We start from the raw sequence: 23,165 nt of genomic DNA on the forward strand, positions 1-23,165 counted from the left end.
TTGCATTGCCTTTTTCATCTAACGGTGCCTAAGGATGGTAATTTATTGAATAATTGACAGAGAGGATACAGTAGCCCAAATAATTACAGCCACTGAGCAGTAAGTATTGATAGCCAGATTGTGGCTTGGAGGCGCTTGATGGAATCGCATACCAACATGAAGAAGCAGTTTGAACACATATGATTTCATGTTTTCTACTTGAAAATATGTAAAATTTTTTGTTTGAAAATTCTGTGTATATTCAACAGTTGTTATCTGACTATGGAAGTTATTTCAGTGAAACTGACTACGTCTATAGAGCATCAGTACAAAATGTTCAGATTATTTTGAACTGAACACTAATTATATCATTGGATTTAGTGGCCCTGAGAAAAAGGATAATCTGTGTTGTAAACAGTAAAAGAGAAGAACTTGTTACACATGTTTTATTAGCACCTAAAATGCACCAGGGCTTAATTCTCCTGTTTGGTACTATTGCCTGAGTTTCACTTACCTTACGTATTAAATCTATGATAATTACTTACCAAAAAATATAAGTACATTGTAAGGCTTCATTGCACAATGCTAGAATCAAGCATCAGTTCAAATATAACACTAAAATGTGTTGTTGGAAACAACTTTGTGACATGATGTAATGGCTTTGGTTTAAATTGCTAAAGTTCAAACTTTATGTTTTGTTTTACTACTTTTTCATAGTGTAAAATATAAATCACATAAAATTTGCCATTTTAATCATATCAAGTGTATAACCAGTGTCATTATTTATACTCAGTGTGTGCAACCATCACCTCACCTACTTCCAGAACTTTGCCTTTACCCGAAACAGAAACTCTGTATGCACTAAACAGATAATTCCTCGTTCTCCTCTCCCTCAGCTCCTGGAAGCCCCTAATCTAATTTGTCTCTATGAATTTATCTGTTCTAGGTATTTCATATAAGCAGAATCATATAACTTTTGCCCTTAATGTTTAGCTTATTTTATTGACCATATTCTTAAGGTTCTTGTATGTTAGAACTTCATTCCTTCTCATGGATCAGTAATATTCCACTATATGTATATAAATCTTTTTTAAAAAATTATATGTTAAATCAGTCTGTATAATGTGTCAGTTTTTTTTATACCTTTGATGTGAATGAAGATGTCATATTGGTTAATTCTGTTCTTTTCAATTCTTTTACAGGTCTGACAGATGAAAAAGTGAAGGCGTATCTTTCTCTTCACCCCCAGGTATTAGATGAATTTGTATCTGAAAGTGTTAGTGCAGAGACTGTAGAAAAATGGCTGAAGAGGAAAAACAACAAACCAGAAGGTAAGATCTCATTCAGATCGAGTGTGGATGATTTTCTAGTTTATAGCAACAAAAAACAAATATTTAATACACGCTAGAAAGTAAAATAAAGACAAATATTTGTACTTTAATTCTGTAAGAGTTTTATTCTGTTTAAAAAGATAAAATCAATTAGATTGAGGAGAAATAAATACAAAAGACTGATCCTTAACTAAAAAAATCTTGGCAAAGAATTCTTGAAAATTTATTTACTCATGACCACGTTTAAAAATGCAGAGATCAGTATCAGACTTTATTTTATTTTATGATTATTATTAATGATTATAAAATATTCTTTATATATTTCAAATATTGTTTATATTATTACATTTTGCAAAATGAGTTTTGCAAACAATTTTTACATGTTCACAGTAGGAAAAGAACTCTTGACTTGCATGAAACATCTCATTTACACTCAAACTTAAGATACAGTTATAATTATGAAACAAAGAAAAGTGGACTCAAAATGAATGTGAAGTCAAATAAATTTCTCCTCAAGTTGAATCTATGTTAATATATTGGATTTGGCTTTAAATGAATTTATAGTTGGCCAAATATGACTTCTCATTTCTATGAATGTGCTTTTACAGTAGAAGTTAGAATTTATATGTGATTTTAACTATATGAAGAACTTTTATATTAAAAACACAAATATATACACTATTTTTCTGGAAGTTTATTCAGTATAATAAAAATGCTACATTTAAAATTGAAAAATGACCATCAGTAAAATGTTACGCTGGTGGAGCTGTGCCACCAGTGTGCTGCTTGAAGCAGATCTTCCTCACTCTACATTTGAGAGTTTCTGCAATTGTCTTATGTAATTTTTATAATAAAAAGAGGTAAATTTTTTAAAAAGAGAGCTTTTGGTATTGAAACAAAATTGTCTTTAAGGTGCCTGTGTATGGGTGTGCGTGAAATGTGTATGCATGTACATGTGGATTTAGAGAGAGAGAGGGAGAGAACTGCCCACAAGTCAGAGAGGCATATTCTGTTCAAGACAATCATGGCAGTAATACTGAGAACAAAATCTGACGTGGCGTATTTCATCCATTACCAAGCTTACACATTGGAAAACAGTTTGAGATGTTTGACACTTTCAAAAGTTTAACTGAGTTGTTCTTAAGGAATATTATATAAAGATGCAAATTTCAGCAATTTAGTGCAAGAATATATGATATCTGTGAGATGTGAAATTGAGTATAGTTCTTAGAAAATGAAAAAAATTTGCATACTGTTTTAGTGTTGCAGCAGTAGATAACTTTTAGATTTTTGTAAATATTTGGATGGCATTCTATAGCTTCCAAATCGGTTTTCTATATTAATTAACCAAATAATACTTTAAACTGCTTAATACATATGCTTAAGAGTTAAATGATTATTAAGGATAGTAATGTGTAACTGAAATAATGTTCAATTATGCTGAAGGAGCAACTTGTCCTTATAAGGAGATGATTTTGACAGCAACCCTGTGGAAGGGTGGAGACTGTTGATGAGACTGACAGTGAAGAGCCTGAATGGGATGCCCACCTGGGCTCGTCCACATCCGCTAGTGGTTGGGACAGGCACAGAGGTAGCCACACTGCAGAATGCACCAGCTGTAGTAAGGATGTGAGCGGTTTGCAGTGGAAGGGTATTAGAAGGAACCTTTAATTCTGCCTGTGCAGTCTGGGACCTCCTCAAGGGAGCTTATCACAAGAATGTATCTCATTACATCCACTTTGTATTCAGTGGGATTCTATAGCATGGCCCTCACAGACTGCTTAAAAATGAGGTTTAGCACTAAACTTGTGTGATGAAAGCATTGCCCAGTCCTCTTCTTCTTTTTTAAAAAATTAATTATTTCTTACTGAAGTACAGTCAGTTACAATGTGTCAATTTCTGGTGTTCAGCACAATGTCCCAGTCATGCATATACACACATATATTTTTTTCATTAAAGGTTATTACAAGGTATTTAACATAGTTCCCTGTGTGACACAGAAGAAACTTGTTTTTTTAATCTATTTTTACATATAGTGGCTAACATTTGCAAATCTCAAACTCCCCACCCCTTCCCACCCCCTCCAAACCCTTCCCCCAGTAACCATAAGATTGCTTACTACGTCTGCGAGTCTGATTCTGTTTTGTAGAAGAGTTCATAGTGTCCTTTTTTTTTTCTTTTTCCAGTCTTCTTAAAGATGGAAAGCCAGTTAAATCTCTATTTTATTTATATAGGTGTGGATTAAAGTAATGGTTCTTTGAAGGATTTTGTTTATTTTCCCTCACCCTCTTATTATTTTTTAAAAGTTTGTGTTCTTCTCACATAGGCCTTATTCTACTTCCAAATTGCTTCATTGAAAATTTCCTGAGGAAGAAAATTTTTGTTGGGAGGATTTTTTGAGAGTGTTTCCATTTCCATGCATGGCCCCAGAAACAGAAAGCATGGTAGAAAGTCTTGGAGCATAGTTTGTTAAAAATGAGACAAGGCTATCCAAATTGTTTCATTTTGTGTCAGTTTAGTAAAAAGAAAATGAAGTAAGGAAAACTGTGCTGGAATTGTACAAAGCTTTGTACATTATAAATATTTATCTTATTTATTTTTTTAACCACTGATAAACAGCCTCACATGGAAATGATCTACACTGAGGAGACAGAAAATCGTGTAAATGTATATTCTGCTTAGAGAAAGATCGTATGTGAAAAGTTAAGTTTTAAATAAACGAATAAAGGCATGGTTATTTAAATTACAAAATTATATTTGCCTTCAAAATGGCCAGTTTTCATACTGCTTGAAAGTGTTTTTATGTTTATTTATTTATTTTTAAGTGTTTTTAATGATGACTTTGTGCTATCAAAAAAAGCTAGTTTTTCTTCATTCATTTAGTATTTTATTCAGCAACTGTTGTTTGCTTGGTGCTCAGAAGGCAAAATGCTTAAAAAGTAGAGAATGCCTGGCATATTTTACTTGGACTGCAGTGATGTTTATTGCGGATCAGTACTGTGTGACCATAGAGCAGCTGTAACTTCCAGAGCATTTCACATACATTCACCGTTTTACATCTGGCTGAATTAGTGAAGAGCAGGTAAGCCCAGGTTCACTTGTAGGTGTTGAAGCTGAGCCAAGGGACGCTAAAGGATCACCGAAGGTCCAGAGCCTTGTGCTTCATAGAATCACCAGACAGTAACTCTCTGAGCAACCTGAGGTCATGGACTAGGTGATTCATGGTTATTTTTGTATCCTTCACCTCACAGCACACTTGATGCATAACAGGTGGCTCTGTAAACATTTTTCGTTTAATCAGTGGATTAAAGGCACCATTTGGGTACTGGGATTATTAACTTTCTAAGGAATTCACAGTTCAACAAATACAAGAAGACAGAAGTTTCTGCTTTCTGTCTGAGCCAGAGTGGTCTTGTGAAGGATGGGACACAGTGAGTCTTCTGTTCTGTGTTGAAGAGAAGTGGGTTTGGGAAACGTGGCCACCACCACATGACCTCAGAGATTTTAAATTTCAGAAGTCTTTACTGTTACTGTTTTCAGTTTAATTTTCTCACTTTCATACCATTTTCATTTCAAATGCGTGAAGTTCAGTCATAGTTCCGAGACAAACTACCTTTTGAAGGTTGACCTCTGATCCTAAATTCCAAACAATTGATTTTTAGTGATGTTTGGAAATAAGAGATAGCATTTATTTCTTTTATAACCTCATGTATTCATTTAGAGGATATTTAAAAATTTCCTCAGAAAGCACTGAAGCCTCTACACTCACACAACCATACTTCCATTTGGGAAAAACTTAGGAATGGAAGAAAGTTATCAAAGTCATGAATTGTTTTACTAAATGTTATATTTTATGATAATTTTTATGCAGAGTAAATTTGACAGTCTCAGCTGGTACTCCTCAAGACTCAGATTACTAAACTATTTAACTATTTAAATTCATATCAAACTATGAATTTAAAATTAATAAATAAGCATTAGGATATGATGAAGATCCAACCATTTGCATTTCTTGTAAGAACATATTAAGATGGAAAACAATTTCACAGCCGTATCACCATTCCAGTATTTCAGTGCAGGAAGAATCATTACCTTGACTCTCAGCAATGGCCTCTTATTAACAATTACTAGGTGGCGATATTGGTGGAATTAGGAAAGGGTACATGAAGAAGTGAGAACACTGGAAGTCACCATAACTGACTGACATCTTCTGGTAATAGAATAACATTTAAAATATGTAGATTTTGTTTAAAACCCTCAGAGTCTAACTAATATTTATTTCCTAAGGAGAAGCTATTTATTCAATGGGGTGATTGAACCCAAATAATTTAAGAATTATGAGTAGCAGTGTCATCTTTTATGGCCAGTAATAATTATTATTATCATATTTCTATGTCTAAAATATATTAGCAGAGCATATGACTATCAAGTATACCTGTAAATGTCAAATACTTGATAATGAAAATATTGGTGCCGTCAACTGCCTGCAACAAATACATGAATGGTTTCTTGTTTCACTCAATGTAGTCACCAGGTTTTTCACCTCTCCATGATTCTCTAGATGAGATTTAATTTTCATTCAAATAAAACTGTTAGTTATTTCATACTTAGAATTAGTGGGATTTAAATTACGCCCCTAAACTTAACTATATACAGCCTAAAATAGGACCTAAGTAGCATTTGTCCTACTTAGTATATAGCATATGGTTTCTGTGATGGTGTATATAATGTAGCAGGACATTAAGTTAACAAGGCATGAATCACGTTGCCAAAGCATACAATGTTAGATTTCAGTAAGTAAGAGACTAATAAATGATGTGTTAACTATTAGCACGTACCATGAATAAGAAAAAATACATAATTGGAATGGTTTCCTTGGAACTTCACTTTGGGCACTTTCTCTCTTTTCCTTGAAATTACTTTGTCTCAAATATTGAAACTACATTTTCATATAGAACTTTCATATCCTTCTTCTTCTTCTTCTTCTTCTTTTTTTTTTTTTTGGAAACCAGAAAATGTGTTGCACATTCAGTGCCTTGATCGGAACTATAAATAAACATGAATTCGCCATCTGGTACCTAGAAGGAGGATAAAGTTGACATTCATTCATTTGTAGAGAGTTGACTTGACGTGTCTCATTACTTCTGTTAGTTGCACATGTTACTGTTAAAGATGTTTCTGTGATACATTCTTTTTGAGAGTGTTTAGGCTCCTTAGCACTCAATCAAGTTGACTGGGACTTTGATCATTTAAAAGATTAAGATCATCACAAATATTGTTAGTGATTGAAACTAATTCAGATAAATTCAATAGCTTTGTTACAGGTAGACTGGTTTCTGAAGCAGTTTTTATACTGCCTGGAAAGTTCCTATCAGTGGTAGCTACTATTTGTGTATTCAACATTGTTACTACATTTCTTAAGTAAAAATTTTGCTTGCAGGGGATTTTAACTAATGAAAATGTTATGAGCTAATAGATTTTGAAAATACTTCGTTTTTGTTGGGTTTTTTTTATGAAAATTGTATTTGTTAATTGAACATGTTATAGAAAAAGATGTGTAGTAAAAGTCATTGCATCTATTTAGTAGAATTTTTTCCAGCATTTAAAATTTTGTTTCATGTGACACAGATTTTTAAAAATAAAATAAAAGCCTGTGAAAGATAAGTGGTATAACCATTTCTCAGTGTGTGTGTGTGCATGCACGTGCACATGTATGTGTATGTGTTTTAATTTACCCCTTAAAAGCTTCCTGAAGATTTAACATTAATCTGGATTATCTGACCAGAGGTTGAATAATCATTTCCAGAAACACTGATTTGAGTGGTGAGTTGTAGCTGGAATGTGACCAGGTACTACTCATTTCTCTAGCTAGTTACTCAGTATGCCAGCTGACAGGTAACTGTGTAGTACCTACTATGGGAATGTAACTGGAGAACAAGGAATGTAAACTTGCTTCCCTCAAGGCCACATAATCTGAGAATAAGATTAATTCAGTACTTGTTGATTGTGTGTATTTGAAAATACCTAGCATAATGTCTAGCAAATAGAAATGTTTAGTAGAATTAGATTTGCTTGAGTCCACACCAAAATCCACACAGTTTGCTTTTAGCCATTCAGATGGGGCCTGTGTGTTATATTAATCACGTGTGCCTATCTGCTGTGTTCTGGGCTCTTTGCAAGTCACAGGAGCACTGTTTCTTGTGTTTACTGCCCTTGAGGGACTCAGGACCTTGTGGTGTGGAAAAAAGCTATGAAACCATGAGAGTACAGCAACTGAGGGTGTACAGTTGAGGGTTAAATTGTGTGGTACAGTTTGTCAGGACAGCACTTGTGAGAGTGCGGGTCGTTAAGAGGTATGGAAATGGAGAAGGCTTTTGCAGGACTTGGTTGTCGATCTAGGCTACTGCTTCTCAAAGTGTCATCCTTAGTTTAACGTCAGCATCACTTGGGATCCCCTCAGAAATGCCGTAGCTTGGGTCCCGTCCCAGGCTTCCTGAGTCAGAAGTGCCTGTGGAGGAACCGGCAGTCTGTGTTTTGACAAGCCCTCCAGGTAGTTCTAACGCAAGCTAGTGTTTTTCGAGAACCGCTGTCCCAGGTCTTGGGGGGCCTGTGGAAGAGCACGAGTGGAGCTGCTGTTGGCTGGGGGAGTGGCAGGAACAAGGCAGGGCTGCAGGCCCTGCTGACCTGCTCCTGGGAGGGCCTGAAGAGGGAGGATTTGGCACAGAAAATTCTGGGTAGAAGCAATTTGATAGGAAGCAGTAGGGTGGTCGAAAGCAAGCTGGCTAACACAACAGTTCAGTTCAAATAGATGTTTGGTTAAAATGGATACGCTTAGTCCCTCTTTTTTTTTTTTTTTTAAGTTTTTGGATTTTTTTGCTTGCTTTTGAAGGGCTGGCAATTTTGATATGCCGTGGAGTCATTTTGCTGCTACAGATTTCACATCTTGAAAACATTTTTTTCTTATTTTAAGAATGGGAGAAATTGGTGTTAAATTTTTTGTCTTTCTACTCATTTCATTTTAGCTATTTATTCACGTTATGCGTTGACTGTAATAGGAAAAGTGGAAACAATGTGAAAATCCAAAATAGATGTTTAATTGACAGCTTTGCTAAAGTATGGTGAGGTGCAAAACAGACTATATTATCACCTTTTCACAAGATAATAATTACATGTAAATGCATAGACAGGGAGCTAGTAAAATATTTCTGGTTGTTTTTTGATTTAGGGGATTCATAGGTATGTTTATATTATTCTTATACATGTTGCTTTTATACTAAGAAAGAAATAGAAGAAACATTAAAAGAAAACTTCTGGAGTTTTTCTTGTATGGAGGGATTTGCCCCAGTTTTCAATAATTCTAATTCAGTTTAAACCAAATACCTCTGCTTGTTTGGCCACTTTTCTGTGGCAAGGGACAATAAACATTTATTCTGTATTCACTAATCCTTTATTATTGGCTTTTCCTGCCTCTCCCTTCCCCCTGCCCTAATGTGTTAGCTTCCAATCACATAGGCAGTTGGTGGCTAAAATGGAGTCTAGCAAAGCATACAGCCCAGTTTTTGTCCCAGAGTCATCATTTTAGGTTTATAAATTTATTCAAACTTACCAGATATCTCCTGTGTGCTTAGCATTTGCTAATAAGCATTGAACATGAATTTGTTGTAATGAAACTTACTGTCTAAACGGGGCAAAAGCTAGTATGTAATTAACTATAATTATTTAAATCAATTATATATTTTTTTCCTTGTGATGATAGTTTTTAGGGTTTACCCCCTTAGCAACTTCCAAATATACTATAGAGTATTAACTATAGTCATCCTGCTGTACGTTGAATCCTCACTTATATAATAGCTTATCTAATAACTGGAAGTTTGTACCTTTCTACCACCTTCAGCTCAGTCCCCTCATCTTAAAACAGCTATGAAAAGTATTGAGGTTGAAAGTTTTTCTCCTGTTCTCAGAAACAGGACAAGCTGCCCATTCTCACCATTCCTGTTCAACACAGTAGTAGAAGTCCTAGTCTGAGCAATCAGGCAAGAAAAAGAAATAAAAAGTATCAGAATTGGAAAGGAAGATGCAAAATTGTCTCTATTTGCAGATGACATGATTTTATATATAGAAAATACTAAAGACACCACCAAAAAATTGTTAGATCTAATCAGCTAATTCAGGAAAATGGAAGGATACAAAAATCAGTGGTGTTTCTATACACTAACAGCATATTGTTTTAAAAGGAAATAAAACAATCCCATTTACAGTAGCATCAAAAACAATACAATTATTTAGGAATAAATTTAACCAAGGAGGTGAAATATCTCTACTCTGAAAACCACAAGATATTGATGAAAGAAATCAAAGAAGACACAAATAAGTGGATAAGAAAAATTAATATCTATAGATTCAACACAATCCCTGTCAAGATTCCAGTGGCTTTTTTTAATAGAAGTAGAAAAAACAATCTTAAAATTTATATGGAACCACAGAAGACCCCAAATAGCCAAAGCAATCCTTAGAAAGAACAAAATGGTAGGTATCACACTTTCTAATTTCAAGCTATAGATATGAAAACTGTATGGTACTGGCACAAAAACAGACAGATGGAAACAGAATCAAGAGCCTAGAGATAAACCAAAACATATGTCAACTAATATTGGACAATGGACCCAAAATACTCACTGGAGAATAAACAGTTTTCAATAAATGAGACTGGGAAAATTGGATTTTCACACATGAAAGAATAAAACCTAGACCTCTATCTTATACTATTCATAAAAGTTAACTTGAAATGGATTAAAGACTCAATAAGACCTGAAACCATAAAACTCGTAGAAGAAAACAAAGGAAAAATATCTCCTTGACATGGGTGTTGGCAGTGATATTTTGGATATGACACCTCCAAGAACGAGCAACAACAAAAATAAACAAGTGGGACTACATCAAACTAAAAGCTTCTGCACAGCAAAAGAAACAATGAACAAAATGAAAAGGCATCCTATGGAATGGGAAAAAGTATTTGCAAACAGTATCTGATAAGGGATGGATACACAAAATATGTGTGGAACCTACACAATTCAATAGCAAAAAACAAAAATAAAAACAAAGCAAATAATCCAGCTTACAAATGGGCAAAGGACATGAATAGACATTTTTCCAAAAAAGATACCTGAATAGCCAACAAGTACATGAAAAGATGCTCAAAATCAAGAATCATTTGGGGAGTGCAAATCAAAACCAACTTATGCCTGTGAGAATGGCTAGTGTCAAAAAGACAAGGTAACAAATGTTAGCAAGGATGTGGAGAAAAGGATACCCTTGTACACTGGAGGTGGGAATGTAAATTGATACAGTCACAATGGAAAACAATGTGGAGGTTCCTCATAAAAATAAAAATACAGCTATCATGTGATCCAGTAATTCCACTGCTGGGAATATATCCAAAGAAATGAAAACACTATGCCAAAGAAATATCTGCACTGCCATGTTCACTGTAGCATTATTTACAATAGTCTAACGTTACATCACGACAACCTAAATGTCCATTGATAGACAATTAAGTAGGGAAATTGTGGTATATATATACAATGGAATATCATTCAGCTATTAAAAACGAGGAAATCCTGCCACTTGCGACAACATGGACTTTGAGGGCATTCTGCTAAGTCAGACAGAGGACAAATGCTGTATGATCTCAGTTTGATGTGGAATCAAAAAAATGAATTGAAAAAGAGATCAAATTTGTGGTTTCCGGAGGTGAGGGGTCAGCTGACGGGAGGGGGAATTTGGATGAAGTTAGTCAAAAGGTACAAAATTCCAGTTATAAGATAAATAAGTACTAGGAATGTAATGTACAACATAATAACTATATTTAGCACTGATGTGTGATATCGATGCAAGTTAAGAGACTAGATCCTAAGAGTTCTCATCACAAGGAAAAAATTTTTAACTGTATCTATATGAGATGATGGATGCTAACAGAACTTACTGTGATAATTGTTTCACAGTATATGTAAGTCAAATCATTACGCTGTGCACCCTAAACTTACACAGTGCTGTATGTCAATTATATCAATAAAACTAGAAAATTCTTTTTAGAAAGTGCTAAAAAGGAAGGTTGGTGTCTGACTAGTGCATTTGACAAGAGGATCTCATTTTTCTGGGACTTGGAAAGGGTTCTCTGAGACAGTAGAAAGTAAGCTGAGGTCTGAAGGATGAATTTGCTAGATAGAAGAGAGCGAGAAAGAGTTGGAAGACTCCAGAGGTGGAAGGGGGTTTTTTGGAGCATTGTGGAGGAAGAGGATGTGGATGTGAGCAGAGAATTGCTCTTGCAAGACCTTTTTGGTCATGGTCAAGGGCTTTGGGCTTTATCTTGAGAGCAGCATGTTTTGAATGTATTTTCACAATCTAGAATATCTTTTTTGGTGTGAAAAAAAAATCAGTACAGTGAAGTTTCGACCTCTGGTCAGTTGTCATCTTCTCAGAACTCATCAGCACATTTATTTGATGGTTTGTTGTGCCAGTATCAAGTATCTGATAACTTACTTGCAGATGTCTTAATGCAGTAGCTCAGTATTTTGAAATTGAGGCGAAAAGTGTGTATCTTTCTAGTGTTTATGAAATATCAAGAAATAAAGCTTTGTTGGAAACTTTTTATAGAACCTATATGACTTTAATATTTTCAAGTGGAGTAAATAAATGCTCCTTTTGGCTTGGGCACCATTTAAAACCTAGTGGTAAAACACTGAATGTATTTGGGGAAAAGTGAGCATTGAGTGAACAAGATTGACGAAGAAGGAAAGAGCTCGTTTCTTTAATCTGTGTAAATCATGAAACATTATCAAGAATGACTCATAAAGCACAGAACATTGAGTAGAGACATAACAAAACAAGGATGGTTCTCAAACTTCCATAACAGTTGAACAGGAAATGATAAAAATGGGAAAGGGAATGCTTTATCTTGGAGTAGCTGTAAACATGAAGAACTTGTAATCAGCAAAGGAACCATTAATTCCAGGGATGTTTTAGAAATTAATCTCAGGCTGAGGGTTTTAGAAGTCAAGGGTCCTTAGATCAATCATACTCAAAACTCCTTATCTGAAATATGTATTATAAACGCCATATTTATTTTCCTAATTTTATCTGTATGAGAGTTATTTGAGATGGTCTTCTTAATGATGTTTCTCAAAGCCTTGAAATGTCTTTTAGACATCAGTGGAGGCACTCAGATTTCAGTCTGGCTTATAATTGTCCTCATACTGTAGTGCTGATCCAGCTTTCTATACAACCTTTTACTGTGAGGCTACAAAATTTAAGTTCTAGGGTAAGTCCTATTGGAACTTTCTCCATAAATTGTATGAAATTCTCATACGAAGAAAGGAAACTTAAAATAAGTTAAATTACTGACTGTTTCTAAGATATTTGACTTCAGTTCTTTTTTGTTTGTTTGAAACTCTAAAGAGAAAATTAGAAAAAGAATGATTTTAGATGTAAAATATTTTTTCTTATATTTTTTCACATAAAAAGACATATATTCCCCATATACACTTAAAAATGTAACATATAGCATATATTTAAATTATTTTTAAGAATTGCATTCTATTTCCTAGAACAGTATCTTGTTATGTAGGATTCTTGCTCTAATTAATCATTGAATGAAAAAATACAATATGAACAGTGCAAAGTTTCAGTAAAGCGGAAGATTACTGATATAAATTGATCAAAGTTTTATGAAATAAAACTAGTGCCTGGCTAGTAAACATTTATAGGAAGAAGGAACGAATGAATATAGTGAAGCCCATAAGATTGCAGAAAAACCATATACTTCTTTATAAAAAGAAAATTTAAAAAACTAATTTTTATGCTATTAAGAAAAAAATAATAATTTAGCAGATGTTCCTATGGATAAAAAAAGTTGATTTACTCAAATAATAAAAAGAAGTAAAGAGTTACAAATTTGTGTAAAAGGTTAATTTTTCAAATAATAATAGCAAATACTAGTGTATTACTTATTTGTCAACGAAGTGTTGACATTCTAAGTGTTCTGCATTTATTAATTCAGCTGATTCTTACAATAATATTACGAGAAGGATATTATTATCATCCCCAGTTTATAGGTGGGGAAACTGAAATAGATCTGTTACATCATAACATCACATCATCTGCAATGGCCAGATATTGGAAGCAACCCATGTGTCCAATGACAGATGAATGGATAAGCAAAATGTGGTACATACATACAATGGAGTATTATTCAGCCTTAAAAAGGAAGGAAATCCTGACACCTGCTGCAACATGGATGGACCTTGAGGACATTGAGGACATTATGCTAAATGAAACAAGCCAGTCATGAAAGGACAAGTACTGTGTGTTTCTGCTTATATGTGGTACCTAGAGTAGACAAATTCTTAGAGACAGAAAGTAGAATGGTTGGTGCCAGGGGCTGAGGGGAAGGAGGAATGGGGAATTAGTATTTAATGTGTACAGAGTTTCAGTTTAGCAAAATGAAAACGTTCTGGAGATTGACTGCACAATAATGTCACGATACAAAATACCTCTAAACTGTATGCTTAGAAATGGTTAAAATGGTAAATTTTATGTTATGTGAATTTTATCACAGTTTTTTTAATTAAAAGATTTTTTTTTTAAGTTCAATTCAGTTGTTACATGTTTTTGGAAGTCTTCAGGGGACGTTCCCGGGTTGATTTAGATGTGCCCATTTCTGTCACAGCATCCCTGCCTGCATAGGACTAAGTCCATGTTTTGTGAGGCTCGAGAGAGAGAGACTGTAAAGAAAAGTAGGTATAAAAGTGACTATTTCTTTGGATCAAGAAAAGAAGTGACCTTAAATTAAGAATCTTTAAAAGTTGAAAACATCACGCAAATCCAGAAATTTAACGTAACTCTACATTAACTACCTTTCTGACCATCCTTCTTGTACTGGTTTTGCATGTATTTTGTATACATACTTCTGGATCTCTATATCATGACTTTGTAATATCGTTTTCCATAGAGAGGATGAAAGATAATTCAGTCTTCTGTTAACATGATTGGGAAAAATAATATTTTTAAATGTTGGTAATTTAGAAAATTTTCTTTTAGCTTTATAACTCATTATAGGTAATGCTATGAAATATTTTAAGATTGTTGTCAAATTTGGGAAAATCTGCCTCAAACTTCCTTCATATATAAGCTATAATAGTTAAGAGCTTTTCAAGTGTTCTTGTTTTTTTTTTTTTTTTAATTTATTTTTTGTATTGACAGCACATGTTAACCAGTGTGTCATTGATACCCAGTGTCCTAGGTGAGTTGGCACAGGGTATGTTAGAGGTAGTGACTGGGAAACTCATAAATATATCCCACTAAATCCAAATTAAATATGTGCCGAGTCGGTTTCCCTTCTGTTGGATCCTATAAATCCATGGCCACGCCATTGCTGCTCAAAATGACACAAGTGTGTTGGAGAGGAGGTCAGAGTGAAAAGAGAGAGTAGTGTTTATCAACTGCGGTTAAAATGCATGGCTTTTACCAGTTTCATAAACATTTAACCACAAAAACACATGCTGAGAGCTCTGCCCAGAGCCTGAGGTTTGGGAGTCAGCCGTCTGCCCCCGGCCGCCCCCCCCCCCCCACCGCCCCCCGACGGTGACTTTGCTGAGCCTCTTATCTCGGGTGCAGCGGCCCCTTGGGGGCAGAGCGTGCCCCGCTGACCTTCCTTCTCAGTGCCCGGGACACTCAGTGAACGTTTGTTTAATGAATCCAATGACAGACTGACTACTAACCTAAAACAAATCCCTGCGACGACTTCGAAAGATACACACGTCTGCCTCGCTGTGTGGTCTCTGCCTGGCGCTGGGCCGGAGGGATGGGGGCTGTCAGTGCTGCGTCTCACAGGTCTGCAGCCACAGTCCCCTCGGGGCTCCAGCGAGTCCGCAGGGACCCTTAGAACCCCGTGCCAGCGCCCCGCGTGAGGTCGTCTCTTGCTCAGGTGCTGTGCAGAGCGCTCACTTCAGGCAGCCTTCTCTGTGGTCTGAAATTCCTCGTGATAATCAGGAGTCTTTTTAAACGTGTAGGGGTACCTGCAGTTGATTGTGTGACTTACGTCTTGGAAGTTATAACAAATTCAGATCACACTGACAATGAGTCCATCTATTCCGATTTTTCAATAGAATATGCTTGAAACTGTTGTTCACTTCCTGTGAGAACCAAAAGGAATTGTATTTGAACAAAGAGGTATTTAGTTACTCTTCAGAAAGAACCTGACAGACGTCATCATGCAGCACTGATAATGGGCTCAGGGGACTCCAGGATTTTTTATCGAACAGACTTTTATAACTGAAAAGGCAGCATAGTGCTCCTGTGGTTTGAGTGTAGACTCGGGAAACAAAGAAAAGGAAAAAAACAAAAAAACAAAAAAACCCTGAGTTCTTGTTCACCTTTTTGATTTTATGAAATAGACCTTCCAAACTTTCAGGACAACTTAACACTGTAGAGCTTCCAATAAAAGAAGTAAATGAGCAGTTTGAAAAAGGTGACCCTAAGATGGTCCTTAGATAGTTTTTCCCTGCCAGAACTATCACCAGGCAATGATGAGAATATTAAAAAGAAAAAAGGAAAAAGTTGTCACATGACTTTTTATCTTCAACTTAAAGAAAAAAAGCACATTTTCAACAATGGTCACAGCCCCAACAGAGGCACTTCAGGAGTGCCTCTTATATTCAGGGATACCTTTAATATGAAGCCAAACACATTTTCTGTGAAGCAGGAAGATAAACTGAGCGGCAGCACGTAGCTGACGGGCAGCCCCAGCCTGGAGGAGGTGAAAGGGGGACAGAGGACCCCAGCCTTTGCTCAGCCTCCTCATTTCTCCTCTAATGACATTTGTTTTCTCCTCTCCCCAGTCTCCTCTGGGGTTCCTCAGTTATTATCTTACATGAAGTAGATGTTTTGATACTTGTAATGTCATTGGTGTTAGAAGTTAAAGATTTCCGTAACTCCTCTCCATTTTCAAATTGCTCGAATTTCTTTTTCACATCTTAGTTTAGTGATGTCTTAATTTTATTGTACTCATTTAAAATGGTTTTCTTCATATTTGCTGGAGTTTTACTGAAGCCTTAAATATAATAAGTGTGTGTTCCATTATGATTTTGCTTTAGAAAAACTAATTTTTTAATAATTTGAATTAGTGTGAGTGGAAACATGTTTTCTTCACTTACACAGTTACAACTACTTATCAGAGACAGAGCTGAAGATAATCATAATTTCTAGCAGATGTCATAACCAGTGCTAGGGAACTCGTATTTATCCAGAGCTGTGCAGTTGATGAATCTATTTACTCTTCCTCATGGGTCATCAATCAGTAGTAAATCTTAAGTTTGAAGTTTCATTATTATGCATTGATGTCTCCATTGAAGTTGAGAATCCAGTTTTATCTATCACATGCAGAAATACTTCTAGTTTGTTCTTAAATGACACTAACACCAATATAAAAATACCATTCTCTATAAATTTTCACATAACCAAATGGTAGCTTCATGGTAAATTACAGAAATGTACTAAATATTATGTCTCATTTTTTATTTTTGAAACCCTTCCCATTTCAATAAGAAAATATTTTTCTTCATTTGACTCCAGCTACTTATTTTTGGCATTATAATTTGTGTCTTCTTGTTTTTTTCACTCTTGTTAATTTTTCTCCTTTCATAATTTGTGGATTTTAATGAAGCTGTGATTTTTACAAGACAGTGTTTTCTAGCAGCATCATAGTTTCAGCAAAAGTATTTCATGAAGACTTTGGAAAACAACAACTCTAAGTTTAAATCTGGGGTCTATCACTTCATATTTAGCTGAATGACCTCATTTAATTCCTATACGTTAACCCTGCTGTTTCCCCATATCTAAAATGGGGGTTAAAAAAAAGTTCTATAAGTATGTGTGGTGATGGAGGTTAACTGGATTTATGTGATGATCATTTCACAATATAAACAAATATTGAATTACTATGTTGTGCATCTGAAACTGCTACAATGTTGTATGTCATTTATACCTCAATAAAAATGAATAGGTAAATGAGTAAATAAAATGGATAAAACCTACTTCACAGGGCTAAAAAGGGATTAGCACCTGATACTTGCTAATCACTCACAAGATGATTGCTTTTAAATTAACTCTTTTTCAGAAAAATCGACTTTTTATTTCTCTGATGGACAGTTCTGTGAGTTTTAAAACATGGATGGGTTCATGTAACCACTACCATATTCAGGATACAGAGCAGGTCCGTCAACCCAAAAAACCTCATTTTGTGCCATCGTCTCATAATCAGACCCTTTTGTCGACTCAGTCCCTGGCAACAACTGGTCTGTTCTCCATCATTCTAGTTCTGTCTCTTCCAGAATGTCTGTAAATGGAATCATGCAGTGTCTTCTGTCACTCAACATACTTCCTTGAGACTCATCCAAGTCATTGCATGGATTACTCATTTCACCTCTTGTTACTGCTGAGTAATGTTCTGGTGTATGGCTGTACCACACTTTGTTTATTCATTTATCGGCTAAAGCACATTTAGTTATTTCCAATTTTAAGGATTATGAATAATACTAAGTGCAATTTTAAATACCTAGAATGAGCAATTTCATGGGAAATGCTCTTACTAGAGTGTTTTTAAGTGTTGACTTAGGATTTTGCCTTTTTGGTGATATTTGAATCTTATCTCTTTGACAGGGATCTTTGAGTCTTCTGAGTGTATTTAAGACATAAGATGTATTTAGATGTGTAGAAAATGTCGTCTATTTCATACTGATCCTACTTAGCTTCAGTCTCACCGAGATTTACAGTATCGACTAGTTTTCAAATTCTAAGAAGGAATCAATTGGTGGCAGAGCTCTTCGTGCATTGACTAAGCCTCTAATCTCTTTGGCAATGTTTGACAAAATGGGCTATATTAAGTAATCGCTTAAAGAATAAAAGATTGAATGAGTGAATGAATAATTCAAAAGTACTCTAATGTATAAATGAGACTAATTTTGATCCATGGTAAGACAGTGATATACGGTTTTTAATCTTAGTGCATTATGTTAAAATAGTTCTTTATATTAATTGGAAACTGGAGTCTTCAGAGTAATGTATGTATTGCTCACCAGAGAAAATGAGCCATGTTAGTGCCCAAGGACACTGTGTCTAAAGGTAGCTGTTACTTTATTCTACTGTGGCTTTGTAGTTGTTGACCATGGTGAAGGGAGTAATTATATATATCTAGTACAAAGTGAAATATGATATTTATGATTATTTAAAATATTTTTTCAGTTGCCAAAGTTTTCCTCTAATGACTTCATTTGGACAAGTGGTAGAGGAGAAGCCGGTGCCCTGTTGTAAAGCCCCAGGAGCTCTCATAGCTCTTTGTTAGATCACCTGTCCATCCATTCATGAAGAGTGGAAGTTCCTTATGATTTGTCCTTGCATTCTTACCCCGTGAAGTGGCTTCACATCGCTAAGTGCTTTCACATTGTCATCAGAAAAGGTGTTATCACTGAGGCTTTATGTGTGATGGCCATGGAAGGCTCTTTGGTCTGGAGCTGGGCCAGTGAAAATGGGGTGGGGGAGGGGAGAGCCTCTCTGTAATGTGTGTAGACCTTTGGCAATGATGCAACTCAAAATGAAGCAATCATTGACTTGACTCTTTTTAGGAGTTTTATGCTTTTGAATATCAGGGTTAGAATAGGGAAGCAGATGGGGATTATAGGTAATTACAGCCAGAAAATGTAATTAAAACAGCAGTATTCAGATACTTTGCTGTAATTCTGCTGTTTCTCTGGAGTGTTTGTAACATTAGAATGATCATGGATTCACCTTTTCATTTTTACTATGCTTTCATGCTTCTTGAGATGGTAAACTTAGTCGCAAAGAGTTATTTTGACTGCACTTATATTTCTGTAGTGCTGTTGGGAGTATATTTAAAAAAGAAAACTTAATAGGGATACCATTTGGTTGTTTTTCAGGAGAAGTTCTGGAGTTACATTTAATTTCAATATTACTGTAATCATACTGCAATTACACTCGTATTTCTTAGTAGCACATAGGTAGACTCAGCTTCCACACACAAAGACTAGGCTGTTACTTCCTGCCTGGCGCCCCACCCCAGCACAAAGGCTTAAATAAGTGCTGGTCACGCCGCCTTCAGGGGGTGTAGCTTACGTTAGCTATCAATTGACATACTCACATGATTAGTGTATTTTTTATTCATTTACTCATTCTTCCACTCATATGTTTACTTCCTGCTAGTCAAACCGATTCTAACTAAATCAGATGATTGGATATACGGTTAGGCTGTCTGGTCTGACTGTCAGCCCAGCAGTGTTAGATGAAAAGCTGAAGTATGTTACCTTTCCTAATTTATTGTCATTTAAAAATACATTTATTCTTTTCTTATTTTCTTTTCTTAGCAAACAAAACTACCCAGGCAGACTCTTCACATTCTAATTATGGTAGAGGTTCTACTGCAGCCAAATTTTGGAAATGCTCATTTGTTAATGACATTAAATTTGTGTGGAGAAAGACAGGCTTTTTTCAGTTCAGCCTATTCACTTATATTGCTGAAATGGGTTTTGTAATATTTTCTTCTCTTTTTGACAGATGCAGTTGAGGTTGTATTAAACTTAGTTATCAAATAAAGCTTAAATCCTGTGGCATATCCCCATGTCAGCGGGAGTGTAGGCTGAATTAGCTTTGCCCAAGATCATTTACAAAATGGAAGCAGAATAGTTTCCCTAAATTTAGAATGGTGGCTTATGTTGAGGACTCCCATGTCCCCATGTTTGAATGTATGCACACAAATAATTCATGACTTAACGGACATGTAATTACTTCATAGCAAACTTAATGGACATATAAATTATTTTAGAGCAACAGATATGTTGAGCAATTTTTTATTTTAATAGCGATTTTTTAAATAGCATTTTTTACTTGAAAGCATCTCTTTAATCCTAATTTTAGAAATAGGGAGAATTCTGAAGATGAGAGGAGCATGGGTATGGTCCCTTGCCGCTTTTCTTTCCTTTGGCAGGGGAGCAGACATCCAGAGTTCGGTTGTGGACATGCTAAGCTTTTATTTATTAGACATGCAAATGTGGCGTCGAATGGACAGCTGGATATTTGAGTCTGAAGTTCAGAGTATGCTTTGGACTAAAGATATAAATTTGGGAATTAAGAGCATATGAGCACATAGATGGCATTTAGAGCTGTGAGGCTGTGCAAGTAAGTGTGGACAGAGGCTCAAGGACTGGGCCCTGTAGAACTTCAGCATGGCAACAGAACAGGAGGGAAATGTCCAGTGAACTAGGAGGATAACCAAGAGAGCACGGTGTCCCGGGAGCCCAGGGCAGAAACCCTGCGGGACAGAGCGAACAACTGTGTCAGACGCTGCTGGTGAGTCCGGCAGGCTGAGCATGAAGAACGCACTGCCCCCTAATTTTAGCGACGTGGGAGTGTCGGTGACTTCGCTGAGCACAGTTCTGGCGGACCTGTGGAGCTGACTGGATTGGGTTTTAGAGAGAATGGGAGCAGAGGCTTGGAGGTGACATATACCTGCCCGCATACAGATCTGCTGTAAAGGAGGAGAGAGGGCGTGGTGTCGCGAGGGTGAGGGCCTTTTTGTTTTTTTCAACATGGGTGCATGGGTAGAGTAAGAGACTCTGTGGTGATAAGGAATGTTTCAGTGGAGAGTTACTGTTTTTTTACATATCCGTTCACTAAACAAGAACTTCACAACAATTTAATACAATATTTATCAGTGATAGGTCTTGAGAAAATTATTTCCCTCTACATACAAAACTACAGGTTTGAACACTATGAAAACAATCAGGATAAGGACCGTGAGAAATCAATCCTTCAGAAGAAGTAAGGGGGGAAAACTGAGGGCAGCATGAGGCTTTGCCTGCCGTCAGGGCGAACCCCCAGGAGCACAGGCTTTCTCACCGCAGCAGAGGGGCTGGGGTGTGCGAGATTGCTGGGGCGCGCGCCTCGACTCAGTGAGAGGACGGGACACAGCACGTAGGCGGAGGGCTTGGCCTCAGACTGGGGCAAGGGCAGCGCGCTCGTTGGGAGGAAGAAAAGTCGAACGTGTCGACACTGACGGTGACAGGCACACGCCTGTGGTGGTGAAAGACTGGGGGAGTTTTCCTGGACACCTTCAAAGGCTCCATCCTAAAATGCCGAGATGGGGGACGTGTCGGAAGTTTGAGAAAAGAGCCGAAGGTGGGGAACGGCCATCGGGGCCGCGAACGTGCCCTGTGTATGATGCGATGGTTCGGCAGCATTAACGGCCCTCCGAGGACAGAGTGTCACAAACTGAAACTGACACCAGTCAGTTTGGTTGCGTGCTTTCTCCAGCCCCTTTCACTTGCACGTGTTCAGCTGCAGACGAAAAGCTGAATGCAGTTAGGGTTGTGGTTTTGCCACGTGGATGTGGAATACAGAGGGTCAAGGTTGTTGAGAGTGCAGTAAGGGAGGGGTTATGCTCATCTGTGTAATTCAACCTGGGTAAGTTAGAGAGGACGTTAGGACAGACGGGGACAGGGAGGTGACTCGGTCTGTGGATTACAGGCAGGGCTGTTAGATCATTAACACAGTAGTGGCCATACTAATATCAAAATATTGAAACAGTTTTGGAAAAGGGTGATGGCTCTGCACCCCCTGAGTGCACCCCTACCATCTCACCCTCTGAGACACACCTAGACCTCTTGCCACAGGTGGGATTTCTTGGGAGGCCGACTCTGCGATGGAGATTAGTGGAGGAGGTTTGTCCGGGAATTTTCCTGTGATCACACCTGTGGATGGGGAGGACCGGGGAGGGAAATGAAGGTGAGAAAGCAAGGAAGCTGGCAGAGGGAGAGGCTAGGCAGTGGATGAGCCGGGCTGGCCCTCCATGTGTTTCTGAAGCGGGGGTGGCCCTTCAGGGTTTCCTGGGTGGGCCGAGGGGTCTGGGCTTTAATATCCCCACTCCCTGAGGCTCTGGAGAGACCACCCCTGGGAGAGGCAGTGGCCTGGAGCGAGGTGACTTTCTTCCGTTGAGGCGGTCCTGGTGGAGCGCTGGGTTCTGTGCCAGCAGGGTTCCCAGGGGCTCTGGGTAGTACATCGCAGCATCCACCACAGAAGCCAAGTGCAGAAATGTCAGAACGGTTCAGAAGTCTCATTTCAGCTAGTCTTTAAGAAAATGTTACTTGCCAACTTTTGTTTCATTTCAAGGAAGAATAGGTACAGTTATCTGAAAAGACTTTATAAAACTCTCCTTCCTTCTCTAACTGTGTATCTTTATAAGGTCAGATTTTCTTTGTGTACTTTAACCATAATAACATACCACAAAAAGTTAAATGCAGGAGCTATTTGAAAAAGAATCTAGCTTTTTTAATTAGCCAGACTTTAAAAAGATTTATAAAAGTATAAAACTATGTTCCTCTTCTCAGTAAATTATTTTTTGTTTTGGAAGATAGTTGTTTTTCATAAAGATACATATGCATGTTATATGTAATGGGATTATTATTATTTTAAAATTAATAAATACACATTTTAAATGCCTCAGTTTTTATTTCTATTACAGCAAATATCAGTGCTTATAATGCACAAATTAAAAGCTCTCTGGGGTCCTCATTAATTTCTAAGAGTGTAAAGGATGAGATTAAAAAATTGAGAACTACTTCAATAGAAGGGTCTCCTCAATCTCCTATGGCTGACTTTTAATGAAAGACTAAAATCTTTCCAGAAATTACAGTCTAAAAAAAAGAATTCTAAATACTCCTTGTAAGTACTTTATGTAGTAATGTTGTTCAGAATGCATGCATTTATTTAATTTCTTCAGTTCTATAATGGAGT

General features: G+C 36.6%; 1 protein-coding gene across 13 annotated transcripts in view; it reads left to right on the top strand.

Moving 5' to 3' along the window:
• PDE10A (phosphodiesterase 10A) overlaps positions 1-23,165 on the top strand; it is a 536,527-nt gene that overhangs the window by 382,239 nt on the left and 131,123 nt on the right. For all 13 annotated transcript variants that reach the window (XR_006723129.2, XR_012508502.1, XM_045513215.2 and 10 more), the window contains one exon: positions 1,182-1,310. Coding sequence is in view for 8 of the 13 variants with exons in the window: in XM_045513215.2 (XP_045369171.1) it covers positions 1,182-1,310 (129 nt within the window). In the remaining 5 variants the exon portion in view is untranslated. The remainder of the gene's footprint in view (positions 1-1,181; positions 1,311-23,165) is intronic.

Source organism: Camelus bactrianus, chromosome 8 (genome assembly GCF_048773025.1).
Source record: "Camelus bactrianus isolate YW-2024 breed Bactrian camel chromosome 8, ASM4877302v1, whole genome shotgun sequence".
NCBI classification, from domain to species: Eukaryota; Metazoa; Chordata; class Mammalia; order Artiodactyla; family Camelidae; genus Camelus; species Camelus bactrianus.